This window comes from Hemiscyllium ocellatum, chromosome 7 (assembly GCF_020745735.1).
Source record: "Hemiscyllium ocellatum isolate sHemOce1 chromosome 7, sHemOce1.pat.X.cur, whole genome shotgun sequence".
NCBI lineage: Eukaryota > Metazoa > Chordata > Chondrichthyes > Orectolobiformes > Hemiscylliidae > Hemiscyllium > Hemiscyllium ocellatum.
The window spans coordinates 54,699,127-54,712,603 of record NC_083407.1 but is presented as its reverse complement, the minus strand read 5'-3'; the positions used below and the strand labels follow the sequence as shown (position 1 = coordinate 54,712,603).

Here is a 13,477-nt window from a genome sequence, read left to right as displayed (position 1 = left end):
CAGCAATCCCTTCCCTCACTTCCAGTAGAAACCTTGGATATATCCCACCTGGCCCAGGGGACTTATCCATCCTCATGGTTTTCAAAATTTCAAGCACATCCTCTTTAACACAAGATGTTGTGAAACTTGAAAGGGTTCAGAAAAGATTTACAAGGATGTTGCCAGGGTTGGAGGATTTGAGCTATAAGGAGAGGCTGAACAGGCTGGGGCTGTTGTCCCTGCAGCGTCGGAGGCTGAGGGGGGACCTTATAGAGGTTTACAAAATTATAGGATAAATAGACAAAGTCTTTTCCCCAGGGTCAAGGAATCCAGAACTAGAGGGCATAGGTTTAGGGTGATACGGGAAAGATATAAAAGAGACCTAAGGGGCAGCTTTTTCACGCAGAGGGTGGTACATGTATGGAATGAGCTGCCAGAGGAAGTGGTGAAGGCTGGTAAAATTGCAACATTTAAGAGACATTTGGATGGGTATATGAATAGGAAGGGTTTGGAGGGATATGGGCCAGGTGCTAGCAGGTGAGACAAGATTGGGTTGGGATAGCTGGTTGGCATGGATGAGTTGGACTGAAGGGTCTGTTTCCATGCTGTATATCTTTATGACTATTAACCTGTTCGAGCATATCAGCCTGTTTCACACTGTCCTCACAAATTTAGTAAATACTGAAGCAAAGTATTCATTGAAGACCTCCTCCGATTTCAGGCACAAGTTCCTCCACTATCCCTGATCGGCCCAAACCACACTCTGGCCTCCCTCTTGCTCCTGACGTAAGCGTAGAATGCCTTGTCGTTTTCCTTAATACTACCCGCCAAGGCTCTTTCATGCCCCCTTCTAGCTCTTCTAAGTCCATACTTCAGTTCCCAATTTATGCTCCATAGTTCCTGCCTAATAGGAATATTTTTTTCTCTGGATTCTCATTATCTCATTTCTGAAGGCTTCCCACTTTCCAGCTGTCCCTTCACCTGTGAATATCTGCCCCTAATCAGCTTTTGAAAGTTCTTGCCTAATGCCGTCAAAATTGGCCTTTCTCCAATTTAGAAATTCAATTTTTAGATCTGGTCTATCCTTTTCCATCACTATTTAAAATTAGATTAGATTAGATTAGAATTATGGTCGCTGGCCCCAAAGTGCTCCCCACTGACGCTGCAGTCACCTGCCCTGCCTTATTTCCCAAGAATAGGCACAGTCACATAGTGAATCAGAAAATGTTCTTGTTCACACTTAAATTCCTCTCCATCTAAACCTTTAACACTGTGGCAGTCCCAGTCTATGTCTGGAAAGTTAAAATCCCCTATCATAACCACCCTATTATTCTTACAGATAGAACACAGAACATTACAGCGCAGTACAGGCCCCTCGGCCCTTGATGTTGCGCCGACTTGTCATACCAACCTGAAGCCCATCAAACCTACATTCTTCCATGCACGTCCATATGCTTGCCCAATGACAACTTAAATGTACTTAAAGTTGGCAAATCTATTACAGTTGCAGACAAAGCATTCCATACCCTTACTACTCTGAGTAAAGAAACTACCTCTGACATCTGTCCTATATCTATCACCCCTCAATTTAAAGCTATGCCCCCTAGTGCTCGCCGTCACCATTCTTGGAAAAAGGCTCTCCCTGTCCACCCTATCTAACCCTCTGATTATCTTATATGTCTCTATTAAGTCACCTCTCAACCTTCTTCTCTCCAACGAAAACAGCCTCAAGTCCCTCACAGCCTTTCCTCATAAGACCTTCCCTTCATACCAGGCAACATCCTAGTAAATCTCCTCTGCACCCTTTCCAAAGTTTCCACGTCATTCTTATAATGCAGTGATCAGAACTACACACAACACTCCAATTGCAGGCGCACCAGAGTTTTGTATAGCTGCAGCATAACCTCATGGTTCCGAACTCGATCCCTCTATTAATAAAAGCTAAAACACTGTATGCCTTCTTAACAAGGAGAAAGTGAGGTCTACAGATGCTGGAGATCAGAGCTGAAAATGTGTTGCTGGAAAAGTGCAGCAGGTCAGGCAGCATCCAAGGAACAGGAAATTCGATGTTTCGGGCATAAGCCCTTCTTCAGGAATGCCCGAAACGTCGAATTTCCTGTTCCTTGAATGCTGCCTGACCTGCTGCACTTTTTCAGCAACACATTTTCAGCTGCCTTCTTAACAACCCTGTCAACCTGGATGGCAACTTTCAAGGATCTGTGTACCTGGACACCGAGATCTCTCTGCTCATCTACACTACCAAGAATCCTACCATTAGCCCTTACTTTGCATTCCGGTTACACTGATCAAAGTGAATCACCTCACTTGTCCGCATTAAACTCCATTTGCCACCTCTCAGCCCAGCTCTGCAGCTTATCTATGTCCCTCTGTAAACCTACAACATCCTTTGTCACTATCCAAGCTCCACTGACCTTAGTGTCGTCTGCAAATTTACTAACCCACCCTTCTACACCCTCATCCAGGTCGTTTATAAAAATGACAAACAGCAGTGGACCCAACACCGACCCTTGTGGTACACCACTAGTAACTGGACTCCAGGATGAACATTTCCCATCAACCACCACCCTCTGTCTTCTTTCAGCAAGCCAATTACTGATCCAACTGCTATATCTCTCACAAACCCATTCCTCCCCATTTTGTACAATAGCCTACTGTGGGGAACCTTATCGAATGCCTTGCTGAAATCCATATACACCACATGAACCGGTTTACTCTCATCTGCCTGTTTGGTCACCTTCTCAAAAGAACTCTGAGGTTTGAGGCATGACCTACCCTTCACAAAACCATGCTGACTATCCCTAATCAAATTATTCTTTTCTAGATGATTACAAATCCTATCTCTTATAACCTCTTATAAGTGGTATTAGAAATCCTGCAGAGTGTGAAAATAGATAAATCCCCTGGGCCAGATGGGATTTATCCTAGGATCCTCTGGGAAGCCAGAGAGGAGATTGCTGAGCCGTTGGCATTGATCTTTAAATCGTCATTGTCAACAGGAATAGTGCCAGAAGACTGGAGGAAAGCAAATGTGGTTCCCCTGTTCAAGAAGGGGAGTAGAGACAACTGAAGTAAGGTTCATCGGTCTATAATTACCTGGGTTGTCTACATTGGAACCAATGACCTCTTGCTGACCCCTCTCCCCCTTGAGAACATTCTGCACCCTCTCTGAGACATCCTTGATCCTGGCACCAGGAAAGCAACACACCATTCTGATTTTTTTGCTGTTAGCCACAGAAACGTCTGTCTGTACCTTGGATTGGAAAGTCCCCAAACACAATTGATCTCTTGGAGCCGACATACCCCTCATTGCATTAGAGCCAGTCTCAATACCAGAAACTTGGCTGTTTGTGCTATGTTCCGCTGAGAATCCATCATCCGCTACATTTTCCAAAACAGCATACTTGTTTGAAATGGGGATAGCCACAGAAGGCTCCTGCCTAGCTCTCTTACTTTTCCTGGAGTTAACCCATCTATGTGACTTTTTCCCCCTTCCTATAACTGCCATACATCACATACTGTTGCTGTTGCAAATTCCTTATTGCTTCTAACTGTCTCTCCAACCGATCCATTCGATCTGACAAGATTCGCAACCCAACTCTATTTATTGCAAATATAATCTGCAGTAACCCTTAAACCCCCTTTAAACTCCTACATCTGACAAGAAGCGCATATCACTCTACTAAAGGCCATTTTTGCTCCTTCACAATCTACAGACCCAGAAAATATCATCTTATTCCTCTACAAAACACTGCCCAAGTTAAATTAATAGTTATAACTTATATTTTAAGTTTCATTGTTTTTTTGAGATACGTCTCAATCAATAAAGAACCCACTCTACTCACTACTGCAGACTTTCTGTAAGTCACACTGAAAAACAATACACTTATCTGCCTCTGTGGTGTGAACTTCACCCAAACAGGTTCCGCCAAGATCAGTTGTGAATTTCACTGTTTGTTAATTTTCCCAGACGCACTCCGATATATGAATTCAACCAGCAAAGGCAGTAAACTGTGCAGGTTCACTGCTGTCAGTTTCTTTCTCTCTCTCCTGCACTGACCTCACCATGTGCCTCCTTTGTTTGTTCTTCTCCCTTTTAAAACTGCTGTTGTTTTGACTTTTTTTTAAGTTCCAAAACAGTGCAACAGCATATAAAACAGTAATTGCTGCTCCTGGAATTCGAGGAAATCACCTCCAACACCTGAAATACCTCAATAAACAAGCAGCTGTTACAGCCAGAAATTTTTCCCGTCCTCCATTTTGGATGCTGGAGATTAGAGTCAAGATTAGAGTAGCACTGGAAAAGCACAGCATGTCAGGAAGCATCCAAGGAGCAGGAAAATCGATGTTTCAGGCAGGAGCCCTTCATCAGGAATCAGTAATAACATCAGCTAGGATTATAATAATTCTTTCATGGAAGTTGCCAGCATGACAGTGAACTCAGAGATCAGGTAGACCAGTTCAAAGTTCATTTGATAATGCTGCTGTAGTTGATTACCTTTCAGCAAAGTTCTGTGCTGTTTTCTTCAGTTAATGTCTCTCCACAGAACCCTTGAAACAAGCAAAGTTCTAACTCAACTCACTATTTGCTAATATGGGTTGCCTAACATTATTTCTTCAACAACCTTGTAAGATGCTTTCCTCTCAGACAGTCCCACAGCCTTTCGCTTCTTGAGCTTTCTCCTTCCTGACTTCTAAGCACCTTAGGACTTCACCCAGCCCTGGTTACATGGATATTTCTAGTAACAGTTGTTGTTGTGAATCCTCTTCCTGCATGGACGATGTTGACTTCTTTCTCTTTGGTGGTCAGAAAGCACAAGTCGGCAAATATCTCACCAACTATTTCCCCAGGTGACTTGCTTGTCATTTAGCTGAAATCCCATATCTTTCGATAGGCTGGGTGGAGCAGGAAATGGGAAGTGTCACAAAGTGAACCAAGGAAGAATCAACGATATTCAATGCCCCAGAGGAAGGTAGAAAGACAAGGAGGGAGAACACTATGGCCGCAGTTACATTGATCTGTTGACGAGTGACCAGATGCATGCAAAAAGAATAAATGTTGAACTTGAAGCAATAGCATATTGAGAAACTTGAAGTGAGGCAAGGCTTCAGTTCAAATCTTCATATAATTGACAGTGGCTTTTTGAAGTCAGGTTATTTACCACTCATGGTTGAAGTTACAGTCAGTCATTCAGTTTTGCAGAGATTTGAACAACAAACCTTATTCTGAATAGAGAGCCTCAATTTAATTTTGTATCTACATTTGTTCCAGAGCCCCAGTTTAAATGAACAAAGATGCATTCAACATAAAATTATTAGCAAAAATCTTAAATCAAAATACATGTTGAAAAACTGCATGCAATTATTAATAAAAAAAAGCTGCAAGCTCTCTTACTAACCTGCGAAGTTTCTTCCTGTGAACGTCCCATAATGCCACAGTACCATCAGCTGCACCAGATATCAAATAATTGGAATTATCAGAGAATTTGCAAACCCTTACTGGGCTTTCACTGGGCTGTTTCAATGTTGCCAACTTCTCTCCCGAACTGGGATTCCATAGCACAGTGTTCCCATCAGTTGAACTGGAAGCTAGAAACTTCCCACAAGAACTAAAGCAACAGGAATGTACACCATAACTATGACCTTTTAGTGGCGAGAAAGGAAGCTCTGAGAAATCCTTTAATAAATAAAGGCGTATTGTTCGGTCCAATGAACAGGAAGCCAGGTAAGTGGAAGAGAAGGCACAACAGTTAACGTCATCAGTATGGTCTGTGAAAGTTTGGATGAGCGTTACCATGGCCAATAGTTTTGGATATTGCTTCTGTAAGAATTTGGTTTTCTTTCGTTCTTGAAATAGTGAAACCTGTAATGATATCGATGAAAAAAAAGTAGAGGTTAATATCAGTGTTATCTGCAAAAATTATGCAAATATCAGAAAAAAGTTATTTTGTTGTAACCAGAAATGAAATATAAAGGAAATTTCAAAATAATATTGATTCAAGAATATTTTGTGAATTGTTACAAGATGCCATTTAGTTGCCAATATTAAACCATAAAAACTCCTCCCTTAATATGTATAAGAGATATCAATATCTTACAAAATAAATGTTTTTCAAAACAACTGAGAGAATCATAAAAATGTACAGCACTGGAGTGGTTCTTCAGTCCATTGTACTTGTGTTGGCTCTGTGGAAGAGCAATGATGTTTCATCCTATTTTTGGGCCATAAACTTGCAAGCTCCAAAGTTTTATATCCATATTTATCAGCCAACGTCTTCTTAAAATTATTTATGAGATCTGTTCCATCACAACGGCATGTGGGTCACTCCAGAAGTGAACAACTCCAAACATTCTCTCTCACCTTTTGAACTTAAACCACTGATTCAAACATCACAACTTCTGATTATTGAGCAACTTACCAGCCAGACTGTCTTTTTCTCTATTCACACAATCAAAATCCCTCATCATCTTGATTAGGTCACCTAATAAACTTCTCTGGATGCTGTTGCTATAGAATCACAGAATGGTTATGGCACAGGAGGCCATTCAGCCAGATGCATCCATGACAGCTCCCTCCAAAAGCAATTCAACTCATCTTTTGCCTGTAGCCCTGCAAATTTTTGCTTCAAAACAACGGCTGAAAAATTATTTAAAGGCCTGGATTGAACTGACCTTGAAAACACTTCTGTAGTTGCATTTCACATGCTAACCTCTCACTGCACAAAACACTTTCTCAAGTCACCACTGTTACTCTGACCAATCACCTAAAAACTGTTTTTTTGTAGTTCTCAAACTTGCTGCTGGCAGGAATAATTTCTCCAGTTTTGAGTACTTTATCAAACCTTTTAAATCTACAAAATGTCCTTTAGAAGGCCACGTGCAACACAATCAATTATATTACCTTCTTTGATACTGTTGCATCAAAACTGCAAGCAAATTATACTGCTTTGCCTAGAACACTTCCTTAATTAGTCCACATTGTTAATTTTGTCTGAATTACCATTTCTAAATGCTTTTGCAACCAATCGAGTTAAACTGACTGGTACGTAGTGCTTAGCTCCTCCTCACAACCTTTTGAACAAGGAATAACATAATTCTTCAGTCCTCTCATATCACTATCCGAAGAGCCAGCATGAGAACGACCAAAGACAAAAAGAGTGAAAATTATTTTGTGGAATATAGACTGGGTAGTGACAAAGCCATTTGGCATGCTTGCCTTCATTTGTTATAACATTTTCACGCAAAGGATGGTGCATGTATGAAACAAGCAGGCAGAGCAAGTGCCTAGGGAATTGCCCAGGAAACTAAATTTTGCAGGTCAATTGCAGGAACCCTCAGTCTTAAATTAGAGACTGCAGAACGTTCCAATGAAATAAAGGAAAATAGTAAACATTATACTATGAAATATGTAGTTGATCATTGAACAACTATTTAAGAAATCCCAAACCTATCTCTCACATTCCCAATTATAACTTTCCCCAGACCACTTAGACCTCCTAGGCCAAATACAGACCCACACCAACCTAATCCTCCCTGACCTGTAAGACAGCACTCTCACCCCCCTTCTCTAAGCCCCTTCCCACTCCAACAAATCCACTACCTCTGCCATCGGACCCAACCTTTACCAAACACCACCCCTGCTGAGGGACCTGACCCAAGTCCCTTCTCCAACCCACATGGACTAAATACGTCCTCCCTCCCCAATCTGATTTCTTCCAACCAGCCCAACCTACCCCTAGCCAGATGGCACCCTACCATCACACAGACCATAATTACTTTCTGTTTGTCAGCAGCTGTCAAAGTGGCTGTCAGGACCTGTAAATTTCAGAACATGACAACTTATTGCTGTGAAAAGGGGACAAGGTTTACCTTTCTCCAACAGTTCCGCATTGTGAAAGAATTGTCAGAATGAAGTTAATAAAATTACAATATCATTTATCAACATGTGTATTCAATATAAAACACAGTGAAAAGTGTGGACTGTTACCTGTACATATTTACATTAACTTAGAATAAAACATTTTAAAAATAACTTAGAGACTCCATCGTTTCCTTCTCTGCTGCTACACCATACCACTGCCAGAGTCCCACTCCGGGCTTCCCAGCCCACGCCATGCCACCAAGAGTGCCCTGCTCTGGACTTTTCCAGCCGACACCATGCCAAGTATTGGTCCTCATTCCCGAATGAAATCTCACCTCAGAAATGCAGACCTCCTTTTTCTCACAAAAAAGGGCTCTATGTAAGATTGTTACTCTTCAAGAAATCAATCCATAAGTTTTGGTGTCAGTTTACCCACTATGACATTCAGAACTTGGATCAATGCATTTTTATCAAATCAAAGTAACCTTAGCATTTCAGCACTCATGCAGTAAGTACTTCTGAGACAGGATGAGTCCATATCAACTTGATTATGTAAATGTGAAGCAAAGCAAAAACTATTTCAGTGCTTCCAAAAATTATTTTCCAGCATGATCCCATTTTATCTTTAAGGATGGCTGAAAGGCAAAACCCTCATTCCATGAATATATTAAAAAAATTCTTGAAGAATAATGTAAGTCCGGACAACAGCAAAAACAAAACAACAATAAAGCAGCACAGTACAATTCAGTATATGAGTAAAATTTGCCTATTATATCTTTAGAGGGATGTGAGGATTTGTTTTTCCACTCAGAGTGTGGTGTGAATCTGGAAGTCTTTGCGAGTGTGGCAGAAGTAGAAACTCTCATAACATTTAAGAAATATTTAGATGTCAATTGTGATGCAAAGGCATTCAAGGCTATGTGCCAGGTGATGAAAAAGGGGATTAAAATGACTAGATGGTTGTTTTGGCGTGGACGCAATGGGTTAGAGTCATAGAGATGTATAGCATGGAAACAGACCCTTCGGTCCAACCCATCCATACCGACCAGACATCCCAACTCAATCTAGTCCCACCTGCTAGCACCCGGCCCATATCCCTCCAAACCCTTCCTATTCATACACCCATCCAAATGCCTCTAAAATGTTGCAATTGTACCAGCCTCCACCACATCCTCTGGCAGCTCATTCCATACACGTACCACCCTCTGCGTGAAAAGGTTGCCCTTTAGGTCCCTTTTATATCTTTCCCCTCTCACCCTAAACCTATGCCCTCTAGTTATGGACTTCCTGACCCCAGGGAAAAGACTTTGCCTGTTTACCCTATCCATGCCCTTCAGTTTTGTAAACCTCTAAGGTCACCTCTCAGCCTCCGACACTCCAAGGAAATCAGCCCCAACCTGTTCAGCCTCTCTCAATAGCTCAAATCCTCCAACCTTGGCAACATCCTTGTAAATCTTCAAGTTTCACAACATCTTTCCAATAGGAAGGAGACCAGAATTGCTCGCAATATTCCAACAGTGGCCCAACTAATGTCCTGTACAGCCGCAATATAACTTCCCAACTCCTGTACTCAATGCTCTGACCAATAAAGGAAAGCATACCAAACACCTTCTTCACTATCCTATCTACCTGCAACTCCACTTTCAAGAAGCTATGAACCTGAACTCCAAGGTCTCTTTGTTCAGCAACACGCTCTACGACCTTACCATTAAGTGTATAAGTCCTGCCCTGATTTGCTTTCCCAAAATGAAGCACCTCACATTTATGTGAATTAAACTCCATCTGCCACTTCTCAGCCAATTGGCCCATCTGGTCCATATCCTGTTGTAGTCTGAGGTAACCTACTTTGCTGTCCACTACACCTCCAATTTTGATGTCATCTGCAAACTTACTAACTGAACCTCTTATGCTCGCATCCAAATCATTTATGTAAATGACAAAAAGTCGAGGACCCAGCACCGATCCATGTGGCACTCCACTGGTCACAGGCCTCCAGTCTGAGAAGCAACCCTCCACCCTCACCCTCTGTCTTCTACCTTTGAGCCAGTTCTGTATGCAAGTGGCGAATTCTCCCTATATTCCATGAGATCTAACCTTGCTAACCAGTCTCCCATGGGGAACTTTGTCGAACGCCATTGAAGAAGAACAGAAGGCCAATCAACTATGCTCTAGCCTGCTCTGCAATTCAATGGGATTATAACCGATTCAACATTTCTCACATCCACTTTCCTGACTTTCCCTCATAACCCTCAACATCCCGGCTGATTAAGAATCTATCTGAACCTTAAAATATACACAAGGAGTCTGCCCCACAGCTCACTGCAGCAAGGAGTTCCACAGACTCTCACCCTCAGAATAAACTCCTCTTCATCTCAGTCTTAAATTGGCATCCCTCAATTCTGAGAGTATACCCTCCAGTCCTAGAATCTCCAACAAGGGAAGACACCCTCTCAGCATTTTCCCTAGCAAGCCTCTCAAGAATCCTATATGTTTCAAAGAGATCACCTTTCATTATTCTGAATTCCAATGAGGTAGACTAGTTAGTAAGATTAGGTCACATGGAATACAGGAAGAATTAGCTATCTGGATACAGAATTGACTCAAAGGTAGGAGACAGATGGTGGTGGTGGAGGGTTGCTTTTCAGACTGCAGGCCTGTGACCAGTGGTGTGTTACAAGGATCTACTGCTTTTTGTCATTTATATAAATTATTTGAATGTGAACATAGGAAGTATAGTTAATAGATGTGCAGATGACACCAAAATTGGTGTTGAACAGCCAAGAAGGTTACCCCCAAGTACAACGGGACTTTGATCAGATGGGCTAGTGGACTGAGTGGCAGAGGGAGTTTCATTTAGATAAATTTGAGGTGTTGCATTTTAGTAGAACAAATCAAGGTTGGACTCATTCACACAATGGTAAGGTCCTGGGGAGTCTTGCCAAACAAAGAGACCTTGACTTGCAGATTCATAGTTTCTTAAAAGTAGAGTTGCAGGAGGACAGGGCAGTGAAGGAGGCTTTATTGTTCGGTGCTTTGAGTATACGAGTTGGGAGGTCATGTTGTGGCTATATAGGAAATTGGATAGGCCACTTTTGGAATACTGCGTTCAAGTTTGGTCTCCTTGCTATCGGAAGGATGTTGTGAAACTTTAGAGGGTTCAGAAAAGAATAACAAGGATGTTGCCAGGGTTGAAGAGTTTGAGGTATAGGGAGAAGCCAGATAGACTGGGGCTATTTTCTGTGGAGCACCAGAAACTACAGATGACCTTACAGAAGTTTCTAAAGTCATGAGGGGCATAGATCAGGTGAATAGACAAGATCTTTTCTCCGGGTATTGGAGTCCAAAACTAGAGGGCACAGGTTTAAGGTGAGGGGAAAAATTTAAAAGGGACCAAAGGGACAACTTTTTCATTCAGAGGATGGTGCATGTATGGAATGAGCTGCCAAAGGAAGTGGTGGAGGCTGGTTCAATTACAATATTTAAAAGGCATCTGGATGGGTATATAAACAAAAAGGTTGAGAGAGATATGGGCCAAATGCTGGCAAAAGGTTCCAGACTAATTTAGGATATCTGGTCAGCATGGTTGATTTGGACCAAAGGGGCTGTTTCCATGCTGTACAGCTTTATGACTCAACCTGTTCAACCTTTGTTCATAAGACAATCCATTCATACCATGGAAAATCCTAAAGAAACTCCTTTAAACTACCTCCAATGATACAATACTTTTTCTTAAACAAGGGGAGCAAAACCACCCATGGTACTCACCAGCAATTTGTACAGTTGCAGTAAGACTTCGGTCTCTTACACTCTAATCCCTTGAAATAAGGGCCAATATTCTACTGGCCTTTCTGAATGCCTGCTGCATCTATGCAGTAGCTTTGTGTTGTACATAAGGCCCCTAGATGAGCTTTCTTCCATGCTACAGACCATTTCCATCTATGACTCAACATTAAGTGACATGACCAGTTAAACATCATGTGAAACAAAGATATTTTCATACTTCCACATCATATGCATCTTCTCACACCCTTCTTGAATTTCAGTAAAGTGCAAGTATAAGCCAAAGAAATGTGTCTAATCTGCCTAATGAGAATGAAAACATCCAACAGTTTTCACAAGTCTGATGGAATTGCAGTGCTCACAAATTACATGTGTTATTGGTGATGGCCAAAGCAAATATATTTTGAGTATGAGGAAAGAAGTACCGGGACAAAACAGGTGAGTGGGATGGAAAAGTAGATCAGCCACGATCAAATGAAATTGATAGAAATCTTGATCAGTATCGGTATCAAATTTAATGGGAAGTGGCAAGAAACAGAATGTCCAATCAGCTACAAAACCAAGTGGAGTAGGTTTGAGGGGCTGAATGCCCTTCTCCCATTCCTATTTCTTTTCATTCAGCCTGCTCTGCAATTTGATCTGAATAGCCCTATTTCTGCTCCTATTTCTTACAGCCTTATAACAGCTGTATTACTGATTCCGTTATGGCTATACACTCAATAAACCCTAATATAGCCATTATATTGACATTCAACACCACTGGAAATTTCAACATGGAATCCTAAAGTTACTGAATTAGTAGTTTGAATTTGAACTGAGATGGCTGGCAACACTGAAAGGCAAGGTAATAGTCTTCAATCTCTGATTTGTTCCTTTTCAATTAACTTGTGATATTCGAGGCCTGGTGGAAAATAACAATCTTCCCACCTCTAACTTAGAGGGAACAAGCACAAAGCTGCATTCCACTATGATTTAATTTAATTATTTTTATGTAATGTTTTAACATTAAACAATATAGGATACAGTGTCACGTTTTCAGAGTTTCCATAAATACAAGTTGGCTCTCGAGATAGAATCACAGATAATTCCCTCTGGGAATGCTTCCATCAGAGGAAGGCCAGGATCTCGAATGCTCGCGCTGGAAGGAAAAAACAACTTAATGCGTTGCAAAAGCGAAATGAAACTTTTGCCCCGACTAATGTAATCTAGAAGACAGGTAGGGCTCTTGGCCCATTAACTATAAGGCGATTAGTTAGTGAATGCAACACACACTCGATGCTGGACAAAAACAAACCGCTCCCAACTCGAAGGCCTCACTTGGTGACAGCTGCTCTGAGGAGGAGGTTATAATAAGACGGGCCTAGAAACACATTGGGATCACGGCTTTTCAGTAAAGTTCACCCCCCCCCCATCAGCTGCTTAGTTACTCACCATTCTGTCACCCCCCCAATTAAATCATCATTTCTATTAACATTAACAAAACCGCAGAAACTTACACTACGTCGTTATTTAACAAGAACTCCAATGACGATACAAAAGTCCCGACGCGACAACAAACCGACACCTTTGTCCCACTCTGACGTTACCGGTCCCCTTACTCAACCCTGCACTGCTCCACCCCGCCCCCTCACGGATCCCTGCCCCGCCCCTCGTACCCAGTCCAGCCCCGCCCCCTCACGGATCCCTGCCCCGCCCCTCGTACCCAGTCCAGCCCCGCCCTCTCACGGATCCCTGCCCCGCCCCTCGTAACCTATCCAGCCTCGCTCCCTCACGGATCCCTGCCCTGCCCGGCCCCTCACTCAACCTTGCCCTACCCCGCCCCTCGTACCCTATCCAGCT

General features: G+C 42.2%; 1 protein-coding gene across 3 annotated transcripts in view; it reads right to left on the bottom strand.

Annotated features, from left to right (window-relative positions):
- Positions 1-13,252, bottom strand: part of wdsub1 (WD repeat, sterile alpha motif and U-box domain containing 1) — a 45,958-nt gene extending 32,706 nt beyond the window's left edge. For 2 of the 3 annotated variants that reach the window (XM_060827219.1, XM_060827222.1), the window contains exons 1-2: positions 13,135-13,252; positions 5,397-5,860 (exon numbers count right to left, since the gene is read on the bottom strand). In XM_060827219.1, the coding sequence (XP_060683202.1) occupies positions 5,397-5,794 (398 nt within the window). In that variant the 5' untranslated portion in view covers positions 5,795-5,860; positions 13,135-13,252. Of the gene's footprint in view, positions 1-5,396; positions 5,861-11,623; positions 11,754-13,134 lie in introns of those variants that run through there. The other variant, XM_060827221.1, reaches the window with a different exon arrangement.
- Positions 13,253-13,477: the final 225 nt, after the last annotated feature.